The sequence below is a fragment of the Bubalus bubalis genome, chromosome 18, assembly GCF_019923935.1.
Source record: "Bubalus bubalis isolate 160015118507 breed Murrah chromosome 18, NDDB_SH_1, whole genome shotgun sequence".
Lineage (NCBI taxonomy): Eukaryota > Metazoa > Chordata > Mammalia > Artiodactyla > Bovidae > Bubalus > Bubalus bubalis.
In genome coordinates, this window is record NC_059174.1 from 21,342,902 (window position 1) to 21,357,272 (window position 14,371).

Below are 14,371 nucleotides of genomic sequence, written 5' to 3' on the forward strand. Positions count from 1 at the left end.
AAGGAAGACGGAATATTGAGTAGTAGAACAGTTCACTGAGGTACCTCCATCCATGAAATTTTAGGGAGGTACGCAAAGTTAAACCTAAGTCCTTTGGGATTTTCAGGCAATTGTGTAATTTGTTTTTTAGTGGGAACATCAAATATTAGATTTTTAGGGAGGTAAGTAAAGCCATGTGCATTTGATACTTGCTTTTAAATTATTTAGATTATTTTAAAATCATGTTACTGCACAGAATACTTTCTGAAGAGCTTTCTTCCGTTTTTATGATAGTGCTGATATTTATTTTTAAGGGAAGCTAGTAAAGGCAGTAAAACAGTGGTTCCTCCTTCATTCACATTTAAGTTTTTCAGTAGCTTTCATACTTTGTTATTTTGTGTATCTCTTTTAAAACATTTTATGTTATTTGTTTTTTTTTCTGTTTTAAACACAGGTTCATGGGTTTTGTGTCAAAGTTTTTATTTCTTTTAGTTTTACACCCCTGATATTAAACCAATATTCATCTGATGACTTTCTAGGTTTGAATACTGTGCTAGTATTAATATTTTAAAATACATGTTTCCCAATCTGTGAAATAGTTAAATAAAAAGACCTTTTTATTCTTAACAAATTCAAAAGAAAAGTAATAAAGGTATTATTGTTAATCATTCTTACTTGACATTTTAGGAAGTAAAACTAAAGATTGCAAATCTTTGGCAAAGCGAAAATTATAATCTTCCTTTAATTAAAAGTAAAAATGAGGAAAGATGAATGCAGAATACAGTTTTGAAAATTTAATGTACAAAATTGTCACATGACCCTTTAAAATAAATCATGTGAATATGATCCTTATCATTCATTACAGAAAAGAAGATCAAATCGACAAATTAAAAGGAAAAAATATGCAGAAGATGCAGAAGGGAAACAATCTGAAGAAGAGGTTAAAGGCTCTATGAAAATAAAAAAGAATTCAGCTCCTTTACCTGGTGAACAGCCTTTACAGTTATTTGTGGTAAGACAGATTTTAGGTTGTATGACAAAAAACATTTTAAACCAATGTAAATTAAAAATCTTCATTATCTTTCCTCCTAAAACCTACATTAACTTTTCCTCCTACGTTCCATATTATAGTTAATAGAACCATTAGTTATTTGGATCAGAAACCTAGGTATTTGTTCTCTCTTTTTTTATCTTTACTTCTTGACATTCAATTTTTTGCCTCCTAAATATGTTTTCCTGCGACTCCTCCAAACTCTATGTTTTTTGTGGAGTGTTTCTAAATTACAAGTTTAATTACAGTACTTTTCTTGAAAACTCCTCTAATGGTGTCCTAAATCAGAAACAACTGAAAATGCACTTTTTACAGCTTATAAAGCCTTTCGTATGGATTTTTTGGCCTTATGTCCTTCCACTTCCCTCTAAGCTCTCAGTCCTCTGGTTTGATGAACATAGTTGTCTCAGTGCCATATTTTGATACCTTTATGTCTTTACATATGCATTTTCCTCTTTGTAGAGTTCTTTTACTCTCCCTTATCTGGACTGTAACCCAGCTACTCATTTCCTTGCTGAATCATCTGACACCTTGAACAAGTATTAATCTTCTCTATGCCTGAGCTTTCTAATCTGCAAAATGTAAACTATTGAGAATAATGCATAAGAGATTAAAAAGCCCAATATGTTTACTATGATGGTGATGCCAGTGATGATGAGGACAGTAACAACAAGTGATTTTTTTCATTTTGTATTTCTAACATTTAACATGATCCCTGACATGTTAAATAAGTGTTTGTTGGATTTTAGTATATTTATAGACATACAGAGTGGCAACTGAAATGTTTTCAGAATGTATCATCATACTTTTTCTCCTCCTTCACATAGGAGAATCCAAGTGAAGAAGATGCTGCAATTGTGGACAAGATACTATCTTCTAGAACTATAAAAAAGGAAGTAGGTAGTGATACATTACATTCTGTACTTTATATTCCATGGCCTGATTGTAAAACTCATAATTATTGAATCTTTTTCTTAGATATCACCTGGAGTGATGATTGATACAGAAGAATTTTTTGTAAAATACAAGAATTAGTAAGTATTTGAGTTGGAAAAAAAAAAGAAAGATATTATTTCAATATGAATTAATATTTTGAATATATTAAGTTAAATTCTTATTTTTCTTTTATCGGTATTTTTAAATATTTTATTTGTTATTGCATGAACTTAAAAATCATTAAAAAGTGAATAGACTATGAAAACTTTTCCTGTTAAAATTGAGTAGATTTTTTCCCCAAAAAAACTACTGACTAACATCAAAATGCAGGAATATTTATAACTGATGCTTTTGGAAATAATAGACATTTTCCATCATATTATACTGTTAAACTTTTCAGATTTTGTTCAACTTTTTCTTATGCTTTGGTGAAAGAAAGTATTTTAAATAAAATTACATTGCTTTCAAAACAAGTTTGCTTTCTGGTCATGACAAAACTGTTATAATGAAGAAATGAATGAAAAGTAACATCTTTGTTATCCTTATGATTCAGTTTACCATTTTATGTAGTGATCACAGTGGCTTTATTTTAGAAATTGTATGAGAGTCTGTTGACATTAAATGAAATGATGAACAGCCTATTTGGAAAGTTGAAGATAATATTTTTAGAGGCCATGATTAAAAATAAATCTAAAAACAAAACATAATTTTCTATATCATTCTAATATACTACTTTTATAACATTTTAGCTCTTATCTTCACTGTGAATGGGCCACAGAACAGCAGCTTCTGAAAGATAAAAGGATCCAGCAGAAAATCAAACGATTCAAATTGAGACAAGCACAAAGAGCACATTTTTTTGCAGACGTAAGAAGAAAAAGACTATTCTGTGTTGAACTCTAAAGACATGTCGTATTATGTATCAAAAACTTAAGTATTGTTCATTTTAATTCTTAGGCTTCTACTTTTGATATTTGACTATAAATGATATCTACATATTTCCCCCCCTAAATTTAGCTTGTGAGTGAAGTAGTTCAGTTGTGTCCAACTCTTTGCGACCCCATAGACTGTAGCCTACCACGCTTCTCCTCCGTCCATGGGATTTTCCAGGCAAGAGTACTGGAATGGGTTGCCATTTCCTTCTCCAGAGGATCTTCCCAACCCAGGGATCGAACCTGGGTCGCCGCATTGTAGACAGAGACTTTACTGTCTGGACCACCAGGGAAGCCCTAAATTTAGCTTGGAAAGTAGCTAAAACAGGAACACTAATAAATCAGAATGGTAGCTATCTCCTGTATTTTAAAGTTAACATTTATTTCAATACCTTTTAGAGTTGAATGTGAGTATATTAATATCTTAAAGTATTTTATCAGCAAACTTATTCAAGTAATGGTGACATAACAAATAAATGAAAAAGAAGATTTTTCAGTATATGAGATACTGCATATTTTCTGTATCAGCTTTGTGTATGCATGAACAGAACATCATTGGAAAAATTCATTAACTTTTCCAGGCCTTTTTAAAAAGTCAGATATCCTTTCCTGCTCTAAACTTTTTAATTTTTCTTTTAATAGACTTTTTTAGAGAAGTTTTAGATTCATCTAATTATTTTAACTTTTTATTTGAAAATGTTAGTACTGGATTTTCCCACATATATTTTAACTAGATTCCCTATATGTTAACATTTTACCATATTTGCTTTATCATTCACATTAATTCTTCTGTCTCTGTGCACTTCTCTCCCTCTTTCTACCTCTCTCTCCCATGTACATAATTTTTTTTCTAAACCATTTGATAATTCTCAATTTCAGTATTTTCTAGAAGCATTTTCCCATAATAATAGTACAATTAACACAGACATGGTAATATTATCTCATCTGTTAGACCTGAATTCATATTTCACTAATTGTTCCACTAGTATTTTTATAGAAAAAATTTTTTTAAAGTATGTTTATGCTAATTCTGATCCAAAGTCTAGTTCTGCAGTGCATAATACATTTAGTTGGCATGTCTCCTTTAATCGGTATTTTTTTGTTTTCCATCCCTTGGACTTCTTTCTTTTTAAAGAATTTAGGTGGTTTATTCTATAGTGTGTCCCTCAGTTTGGGGTTGTCTTGATGCTGCCTCAGCTTCAGGTCATGCATTTTTTTAAATGAACATTACAGAAATGATGCAGCAGCATTCTCAGTGAATCATGTCAGGAGGTATATGATACCTATTTACCCAATTATTGGTAGTGTTAACTTTAATCACTAGATTATGTTAATATCTTATGGCAGATTTTTCCACCATGAAGCTATTTTTATTTCTTTGTAATTGTAAAGTCTACTTCAAAAATTTGTTGACTGAAATGACCTATCAACTTATGGATGCTGGGAGGTCCTCAAAAATTTCTCTCTTCCTCACTCTGGTAAATCTCTTATTGAGCTAATGGGGCTTACCAGGTGGCTCAGTGGTAAAGAATCTGCCTGCCAGTACAGGAGATGCAGAAGATGCGGGCTCGATCCCTGGGTCGAAATGATCCCCTGGAGAAGGAAATGGTAGCCATCCCAATATTCTTGCCTGGGAACCCTTGGGCAGAGGAGCCTGGTGGGCTGCAGCCCACAGACACGACCTAGTGACTGAGCACACACAGTGAGCAAAGGTTTTAGAAGTGCTTAACTAATAATCTTTTAATTTTTCATGAAGGTTAATTTTTTTAATGTGCCTCAGGTACAAGATAAACTGGAGCTATGCAGATTTTCTTATAGAGTACTTTTTTACCATTCTGGTGTTGGGTAGTGCTCTTTTATTACCAAGTGTGTCTTGTACATGGAGATGATAGTATTGATCAGGAATGGATTAAGATAATGAGAACTAAAGGCAGAGCCATGGAGTACTGTAACATTTAGAGGTTAAACAGGAAGAGATGCAGCAAAGATAACTGAGCTGGGCTTTGGAAGTAAGGCTTTCAGGCATGATTAAGAATTAGCAAGCAGATGAGAGAAGGAACAGCGATCTATTCAGAAGAGAGAAAAATAAGTATAAAAACATGAAGGTGTGACAGAACATGGAATTTGAAAAGCATGTGGTTTTGTACTTTTGAAGCATAATATCGGGTATGGCTGTGTCAAGCAGCCTGTTTATTCCCCAGAAACAAATGTGGGCTTGGTTCCCAAATAGGGGAGAGTCAGTAAAGAATTTGAAGCAAGGGAACAATATGTAAGATTTATAAAGATCCAAGTAAGAAGACATGAGGCAGTGAGAATGAGGAAGGAGGAACCAATTTAAGTTATAAACAAAATTAGAATCTGTGTGAATCAATGAGTTAAGGGAGGTGGGAGATGAAAGAAGAGAAAGAATCTAAGACGACTTCTCCGTTGTTGGCTTGTGTAACTGGGAGTAGCTGCTGCTGCTGCTAAGTCACTTCAGTCGTGTCCGACTCTGTGCAACCCCATAGACGGCAGCCCACCAGGCTCCCCCGTCCCTGGGATTCTCCAGGCAAGAACACTGGAGTGGGTCGCCATTTCCTTCTCCAATGCATGAAAGTGAAAAGTCAAAGTGAAGTCACTCAGTTGTGTCCGACTCTTCGCGACCCCATGGACTGCAGCCTCCCAGGCTCCTCCACCCATGGGATTTTCCAGGCAAGAGCACTGGAGTGGGGTGCCATTGCCTTCTCCAACTGGGAGTAGAGTGTGGCCTAAAGTTGGTGCTGTGTTGGCCATTAGCCCAGTTAGAAACTACAGGCAGAAGTACAGGTTGAGGTGTAAATGAATGCAGTTGAGTGTGAGGTCGCTCAGACAGTTTGCATTTAGTTAGGTAAGGGGGTCTTGAGCACAAGAACCAGCACCAGATAGTGTTTGATACAAATGAGAGAGGACCCTTCAGGTCAGGTGATTGGTCTTCAACTCTTGGATCTGGTTACTACTGAGGAAAGTAGCACAAGAAGATAAAGGAAAGCCTCTTTTCCAACTAGGAAATTTTAAAGGATATACCTTCTAGAGTAACTTACTTGTCTGAGGTGCCTCATTTTTTTTAGTGCTTTTTACTTGAGTTTTTTTTAATACATAACTTGGTGATTCATAGTACAGACAAATCATAGAAATCTTTTAGAAATTAAAATGGAAGTATTCCATTTTTTGAAATTCAGTTACAGTCAAACTAAAGTGTTTGTTCTATAGTGAATAGCTAGTAATAAGTTTGTCTTAATTTCGCTTTTATTTTTCTACTTCTTTGTCAAATATCAATTAAGTTACTTTTAATTTTAGATGGAAGAAGAACCATTTAACCCAGACTACGTTGAAGTAGACAGAGTGTTAGAAGTCTCTTTTTGTGAAGATAAAGATACTGGCGAGGTAAATATTTGTTAGAAATTATTTTTGAGTAAGTAAGAAAAATCTAAAACCTTCCAGGTATTAAAACATTACTTTTTTAGAGGTAATGATCTAAAAACGCTAAACAAAGTTTCATAAGTCTTTACCAGTAAAGATTAATATATTTAAATTTTTTCTGGGGATTCTCAGTTTAAACTGTTTCTTACTATTCTTTTTCAAATTAATAAAGTGAAAAAAACTTTCTTTTACAGCCTGTTATTTACTATTTAGTAAAGTGGTGCTCATTACCGTATGAAGATAGTACTTGGGAACTAAAAGAAGATGTAGATCTTGCAAAAATAGAAGAGTTTGAGCAATTGCAAGCTTCAAGGCCTGACCCAAGACATTTGGTAAGAATTTGCCTTATCATCATAAAATCTTAGCATTTCCTTAATCAAGAGGTGTAGTGTGATTTTTGAATTTTGAATTTAGTCTGGTATGCAATTAATACTGTATTTTTAAAATGACTACATAGTAAATAAAATTACTACATAGTATTGTATATATGTTAATTTAACTATTCCTCTATTAGTGGATACTCCAGGTTTTTTCTATTCCAAACAGTGCTACATTGAAACATGGAACCCTTTATAAGTGAAATCAAAAGTATTAATATAATTGTTTGGTCAGAACATATGTGCATATAAAATTTTTGATAAGAAGGGACTTCCCTGGTAGTTCAATGGCTAAGACACCATGCTCCCAATGAAGGGGGCATTCAGGGGCCTGGGTTCAATCCCTTGTTCGGAAACTAAGATCCCGCATGCTGCAATGACTACAACAACAAAAATGATCCCACATGCTGCTGCGGCTAAGACCTGGTGGAGCCAAATAAATTAAAAAAATATTTAAAAATTTTTTGATAAGTATTTCCTTTTAAATTTTCCCTCCAGAAAAGTTTCAAATACTTCTGCTTAATCTTGAATTTACTCAGGTTATTTATAAAAATGTCAAAGGTATCAGTTTCAGCTCTAAGCAGTGTTATTAATTCTCTGTCAAAGAAAAATCTTTAATATACCCATCTTTCCCTTGCTTTCTGTAAACCAGTTATTTATTTATAACTGAATAGCTCTTCTACTTCCATAGTAGCTTTATTTTTAGAAAAACCGTTTGAATAGAATATTACTAAAGATCCACGTAGATTAAGTACACTGGTTTCTTATTGATTCATCCTTGTCTCTCCTTGCTTTAAAAAGAAAAACTGAATCAGTTATTGATTTTTCTAGTACAAAGACTACAGAATTCTAGAAGGTTATATGGCAAGTTGTGTTATTTTAATAATTACATTTTTTTTTTACTTAAAGCATAGGATTGTTAACATGTGAATCCAGTTTGCAGAACCAACCAAAAGAAATTCACAAAGAAATATACTATGATTTTAATTAAATATTTTGGCCAGTCCTCTTTTAAATGTAATTTGGTCATAGAAATTTCTTCACTAAAGAGGAATTTGGTATATGAAAAGACTAGAAGAGATTACTTTTCAATTAGAATCAGAATTAAGGAAAGCTGTTATGAAAAATGTGGAGATGTAATATAAAAGAAGAAAGTTAATTGTTCCATGGAAGAGACCATATTGTTTTTATAACAATTTTTTTTCTGGTTGTCATTTTATTTTCTGGTCTTCTTAATCTGTCTTTCAATAATACCCATAGCTTATTATCAAGAGAATAGCAGCTCACCTCTATTCCTTTTGTCTTCCAAGTGCCTTTTCTTGAGCCAGGAAAGGAAAGTATTAATTAATTCAGGGAGGAGCAGTCTAAAGGATATTATGAAGAGGAAAAATTTTCTTTTTGGAGTGGGGTCCATATTTCAGTGGTAACCTGATCTTTAGCCTTATTAAGTAAGCTGTTTTCTTAGTTAGTGGTTGTCTGTCAGAGGTGCTTATCAGTACCATTTTGGAACTTTTCGAAAATTAGAGGTGCCTAGTTTCTGTATCCTGGCTCCAGAATCAGAATATCTCTGAGTGGACCCCAGGTGTTAAAAGTCTTTCCCACATGGTGGGAAGAGCCACTGCCTTAGATATATTTGTAGTCTTTGGTAATGTAGCCAACAGAATTAATCCCTTCAGTTAAAGTAAAATCAATTTGACAAAAGTGCTAGTTTATCGAAGTCAAGTAATATAGGAGGTAAGTGATTTTTTTCTTTTTGCCAGTCTATTATTATTAAATGAAACAACATATAAACGTGTTTTTGAACAAATGAAATTTGTTCCTAAACTAAGGAAATAGTGATTGGATTACTGAAAGGAAAATTATTGGAGAACGTTATTTAATGTGGAAATTGTTTTAAAGTTCATTGGCTACTATTTAAGAAATTTTTTTTTTTTTTTTTTTAGTAAACCCTGCATATTTCATATTTCGGTTCTATTGTAAGATAGTACTTTTAAAATTTATTTATAGTTGTTTCTACAATGTAGAATACAATTTTCTGTATACTGATCTTATGCAGTGTTGGTAAAATCACTTCTTAGTTTTTTCTAGATTACACAGGATTTTCTGTATAGTCAAATCATGTCTTCTGGAAATTAATAAAGTTTCACTTCTTCCTTTTTCATCTTAATGACTTTTATTTCTTTTTCTTGCTTGATTACTCCTATTACAACCTATAGTACAGTGTTGAATAGAAGTGATGAGAGTGGACATCCTTGCCTTTTCTGATTTTAGGGAGAATGTATTCATTTTTTAACCAGGACATATGATAGGTGGCTTTTTCATAGATGCATCTTATTAAGTTGAGGAAATTTCCCTCTATTCAAAATTTAATTAGAGTTTATTTATTAGGAATAAATGCTGAAGTTTTCTAATCCCCTTTTTTACATCGATCTGAGATTATCATAGGTTTTTTTAGCCTGATCAACACTGATTAATTTTCAAATTTAATCCATCTTCCATACCTGGGAAAAACCCCACTTGGTCTTGCTGTATTACCCCTTTTATATGTTATTAGATTCCATTTGCTAAAATTTTGTTACTAATTTTTTATCTTTGTTTATGCAGGATATTGGTCTCTAGATTTCTTGTAATTCCTTTGTCTAATTTCAATATCAGAGTTTCACAGAAAGAGTTGAGACTATGCCTTCCTCTTCAGTTTTCAAGAAGAGTTTATGTAAAACTTATTTGGTCCTTAGATGTTTGTAAAATTTCATCATAATGCCATATATGTTACCCTTCTGTGATTATTTTAAAAACAGTGCTTTTACCATGTATGAGATGTATGGAAAATCTAAAAGTCTGAAATACATCATTCATTTGTTTTTCTACAAAGGATCGTCCTCCTCCTAATATTTGGAAAAAAATAGATCAATCCAGGGATTATAAAAATGGCAATCAACTCAGGGAATACCAACTGGAAGGACTCAACTGGCTCTTATTCAATTGGTACAATAGGTATGTAGTATGTATTAATAAAAAAATATTTTATGTGTGTTTTAAAAATGTGTTCCAAAATACATTAAGTAAAATTGATACTAATGTTCCTACATTATTACTATCATGGAGTCTTCATTATTGAAAGAAAAATTGTGGTTATCTCTGGAAGATAATGTACATTATAATTTAGAATTTTGACTACAGTTGCTTCCCTTAAGTATGTAGCAATCAGAATAGAAGAAAGTTGATATATTGATTCTTAATCAAATTTGAGATAGCTTTCTTAACATCATCAAACATCAACTATGTTATCAAATGTTTTTCAACTTACACTACTGTCTGCCAGTAATTGAATCTAGTTACTAAGGTGTGAGCAGTTTCATCTAAAAAGTTAAATAAGTCTGTAATGTACATCTTCAAGGAAGCAGATTTTCAGTAATTGCTAAGGAATAGAATACAAAATATAAGACCTAGTAATGAATTACCCCTTATTACCACTTATTATTAATTTTCCAAACTGTTTACAAAGCTTTTTGGAATATTATGTCACCTTTTTTTAGTGAGATGGAAAATTAATTGCTAAAGAAGTAAAAAATGGTATCTTGATTGATAAAAAAAAGTCTGATTATGTATATAAAAGAGCAAATGAAGGTACTATTACTAGTAATGGTAGCAAAATTTTATGACACTTATTCAGAATCATTTTTCTGTGTTTTTACTTGTCACATGATTCTTCTGTTTCACTAAGTAACAGTGAGTCATGAGTCCATGGCAATGGTGCCTCCATCAACTCCATCAGATGGAGTTAAGGGGATCTGTTATCCCACACAGTGCTCTTCCCCCTTGTTTATATTTTCTAAGTGTTATCATTTTTCCCAAGAGAATCTTCCTGGTAAAATAGTCAACAAAATTTTAATTGTCTTCTCTTATCAGTACCCTTTCTCAGTTGCTTGTTTTAAACTTATACCATTTTCCTAAAGCACTTTATCAGAACCCTACCCCCTTCACTCACTATATATGACTGCTTCTTAGAAAAGTCTAGAACCAGTAGTTGAATTCATTGAGATTGTTGCCTGCCCTCTCACACCCAGGCCTAAAAATGTATCTTCATCCTTAGCCATTCATGCCTCTGTCCTCCTTTCAGAAGTTAAATGGTGCCTCCCCAGAACCAAGATTGATGCTACAACCGCAGCTCGTGACAGGCATCTCATCTAGTCTTCAGAACCTCACTTCAATCACTTATCAGCCTTCTCTGTTGTATCTTCAAACTATCCCATTAAGACTAATGCCATCCCTTCAGTCTGTGAACAAATTTGGGTTTAACCTATATATAAAAATTTAAAGGAAAGGATTAATCTTCTCTCAGCTCTGTTTTTCCTTCTAGCTACCTTGATCCCTCTTTGTACCTTCCAAGGTAGAGGTCCAGGAAGTATAGTCATCATGAACTCTTCCTGTTTTCTTATCTCCAATTCTCCTTAAACCTGTCGTTTGGATTTTAATTCTGTATCATCTCTGAAACTCTTAATTTTCTAATCCACAGTGTTTTTTCAGCCTTAAATTGCTGTCTCTGCTGCATTGGATAGTAGTTCTAGACCTTTTTTAAACTTTTCTCCCATTCTCACTTCCAACAGCTTCCATAGCGTTAACCCTCCCAGCTCTCCAGTACGTCTGTTACTATTCCTTTCAATAGTCTTTCCTGGTTCTTCTTCCTCTGCCTACCCATTCAGTGTTGGTTCTTTTTCTTTCCCAATGTGCTGTCTTCTTATATTACATGTTTGTTCTGCCTAAGCCAAACTTTATACCGCCCCCTGTGTCTTCACTTATCAGTAACATCTCTAAGGCGTTAATTCAAGCCCATATTTGTTTGCTTCTTGCTTCCTTAATGTCTATCTCAGTGATATTTTAAACACAACAAATTCACAGTTAACCTTATTATTTCCTGTTTCGTCCATATCAGACTTATTCTTCCACATTTTACATCTTGGTTAAGAATAATACAACTTACTTAGTCACCCAAATTTAAATCTGACTGTCATCCTACACTCCATATATCTGATTGATCATTAAGTCCAGATCGTTCTAACATGTATTTAACTTTAGAATCAGTTTTCTCTTGATCTCTCCTACCTTAGTCCACAGGTCCACTATTCTTTGCTCTATTATTTTGGTACTTTCCTAATTACTGTTCCAACTTCAAGTCACCTCACCTTCTAGTATTCCCGTGGCACCAGAGTCAGCTTCAAGTACAAACCTAATCTCATCAGGTTTCTTTAACAATGTTCAATGACTCCCAGTCTCAATAAAATGATGTCCATAACCTTTATGACCCCTGCTTATCTTGGTAATATCTCTTCCTTTACCATTCCCTCAAAACCATATTAAACTACTTGTTGCCTCCCAGTTAATCGTATTCTTGACACTTGTACCCCTTTGTTCTGCCCTCTGGCAAAACCCTGCTCATTACTGACCTCCTCTTTGAAGGCAGTCTTAACTTCTCTCAGCCTTTCTAGATGCAGTTACATACTTACTCACCTGAGCTTCCATAATGAACTTAACACTGATGATTCTTAATTGGCCATATATCACAATCATCTGTGCGGCTTATTTTAGAAATTTCAGTTGCTTTTATCCTACTTTGCACATTGAATCAGAATGTAAAGGAGAAGGCCGTGGGTAATTGTTTCTTAGGCTGTTCCAGTACACAGCCAGAATTGAAAACCAGTTCTTAATTTGTGCTTCTGTGATAGCACGTTGCATGATTATTTATTTATGTCTGCTTTTCTAATAGATGCAAGCCCCTGGAAGGCAGAGAACATGTTTTTTATATATATATATATATATATATATATATATATATATATATCCCTGAGATAAGAAGGCATTTAATAAATGTTTCCTGAATAAATAACATTTAGTTTGCTTTGTTCTTGCCATTTTGTTCTTTTAAAAACTCAAGTATCTAACAGGTGGTATCTTTATTTTGGAGCTACAAAAAAATCTATAGTTTTCCCTTTGCAATACTATAATAAAATTATAATCTTTAACCAAATCTGCACTTCAGAAACTTTCACGTTTTTATAAATGCAAGTATTTTAACCTGATCTCTCTGCTTTTTTTATATTTATCTTTTAAAACATTGTAGTATACAGAAAACCCAAAATATACATGGGTAATATATTTGTTTATTTCAGACGAAACTGCATTTTAGCAGATGAAATGGGTCTTGGCAAAACCATTCAATCAATTACATTCCTCTACGAAATCCTTCTGACTGGTATAAGAGGACCTTTCCTGATTATTGCTCCACTTTCTACTATTGCAAACTGGGAGAGAGAATTTCGTACGTGGACTGATATTAATGTTGTGGTTTATCATGGGAGCCTGATTAGCAGACAAATGATACAGCAATATGAGATGTACTTCAGGGACTCACAGGTGTGTTATTGGTGATTTTGTTTGTTGTTTGAAAGGTCAGATTTTAAAAAGATAAGCATTACGTATTAATTACTTTCAAATTTGTGATAGATTTTAATTGCCTACTTAGATCTTAGTTTGATCTCTTTATTCATCATATTTATTTTACAATAAATTTTAGTAGCTGAAGAAAGAAATGACAAAAGTAGGCAAGTTCACACTGTAATTTACTGGAAGGAAGTATGCTGATTTATACAAACATACAAATTTGATTTTATACTTAATTTTTTAGCTAGAATAATTGTTTTATTAATTGTTTTAAATACACATTAAATTTATTTTAAAAATAATAACTGTCTCTTTGATCATCTTCCTGTTTTTTCCCTCCATTTAAAAAATGTACTTCTTCACTGACCACCATGGGTCTGAATGCCCATTGGGTGAAACCGTAGGTTGTCTTGTGTGTTCAGTGAGTTTTGATGTTAGACATTTGGGGTTGTTTTGTACACTGGTACACACATACCTCTGTGTCTTTCTTCCTTTGCTTTGATGGTTTTCTCCTCCTCCATATTCTAGAGGAATATTTTCCATTTTACTTTGACCACTTACTCTTTAGGAAGGGATACCTCTTTTTCTGCAAAATATACAGATCATAAAATTGAGATGACATTATATGAAAGAATTTCCTAGCAGAAGGTTAAGTTTAGAAAACATGAAATGCCAAGTTGCAGTTTTGAGTAGTAGTTTGACTCTTCCTAGGTGAAACTTTTACTAAGAAATAAGAAACATAGTTAACTAAAACACATTTCACACAAAATTGTGTTGTTTCATTAGAAAAGATTATGGCACTCTGCCTCAATAAGTACCTTAATATTTTATTTTCTTTTACTGATTCTTAACATTTTATAAGGATCATTATATGGCCAGGTCATGAGATATGGTATAGGTTAAGGTAAGATAAAGTGCATAGCCTTTTACTTTTGCCTACCAATTATAACTGATTTTCTATTTAGTTAAGGCTGAATATCAGTAAAATTAACTTTCTTCTACTTTAATGTTTGAAACAATTAGATTTCTGTGAAATTAGGCATGTCTGTAATCAGTTCTACTGAAAATCATCAACTTTGCATTTTTGGAGCCTATGACAACTTAAGTTGTTCAATTTCCTTCCATAGTGTTTTATTATTCTTAGTTGGACATTTGTAGAATTTTAGAGCTGTATGATATCATTAAAACCATTTACTCTAGCTTTTTAAAGGTATTTTTAA

At 33.0% G+C, this 14,371-nt stretch overlaps 1 protein-coding gene across 13 annotated transcripts in view; it reads left to right on the forward strand.

Moving 5' to 3' along the window:
- CHD9 (chromodomain helicase DNA binding protein 9) overlaps positions 1–14,371 on the forward strand; it is a 226,957-nt gene that overhangs the window by 152,005 nt on the left and 60,581 nt on the right. For all 13 annotated transcript variants that reach the window (XM_006076474.4, XM_025268656.3, XM_025268665.3 and 10 more), the window contains 8 exons: positions 845–991; positions 1,858–1,926; positions 2,009–2,064; positions 2,716–2,833; positions 6,214–6,300; positions 6,531–6,668; positions 9,586–9,707; positions 12,881–13,124. In XM_006076474.4, coding sequence (XP_006076536.4) covers positions 845–991; positions 1,858–1,926; positions 2,009–2,064; positions 2,716–2,833; positions 6,214–6,300; positions 6,531–6,668; positions 9,586–9,707; positions 12,881–13,124 — 981 coding nt within the window. The remainder of the gene's footprint in view (positions 1–844; positions 992–1,857; positions 1,927–2,008; positions 2,065–2,715; positions 2,834–6,213; positions 6,301–6,530; positions 6,669–9,585; positions 9,708–12,880; positions 13,125–14,371) is intronic.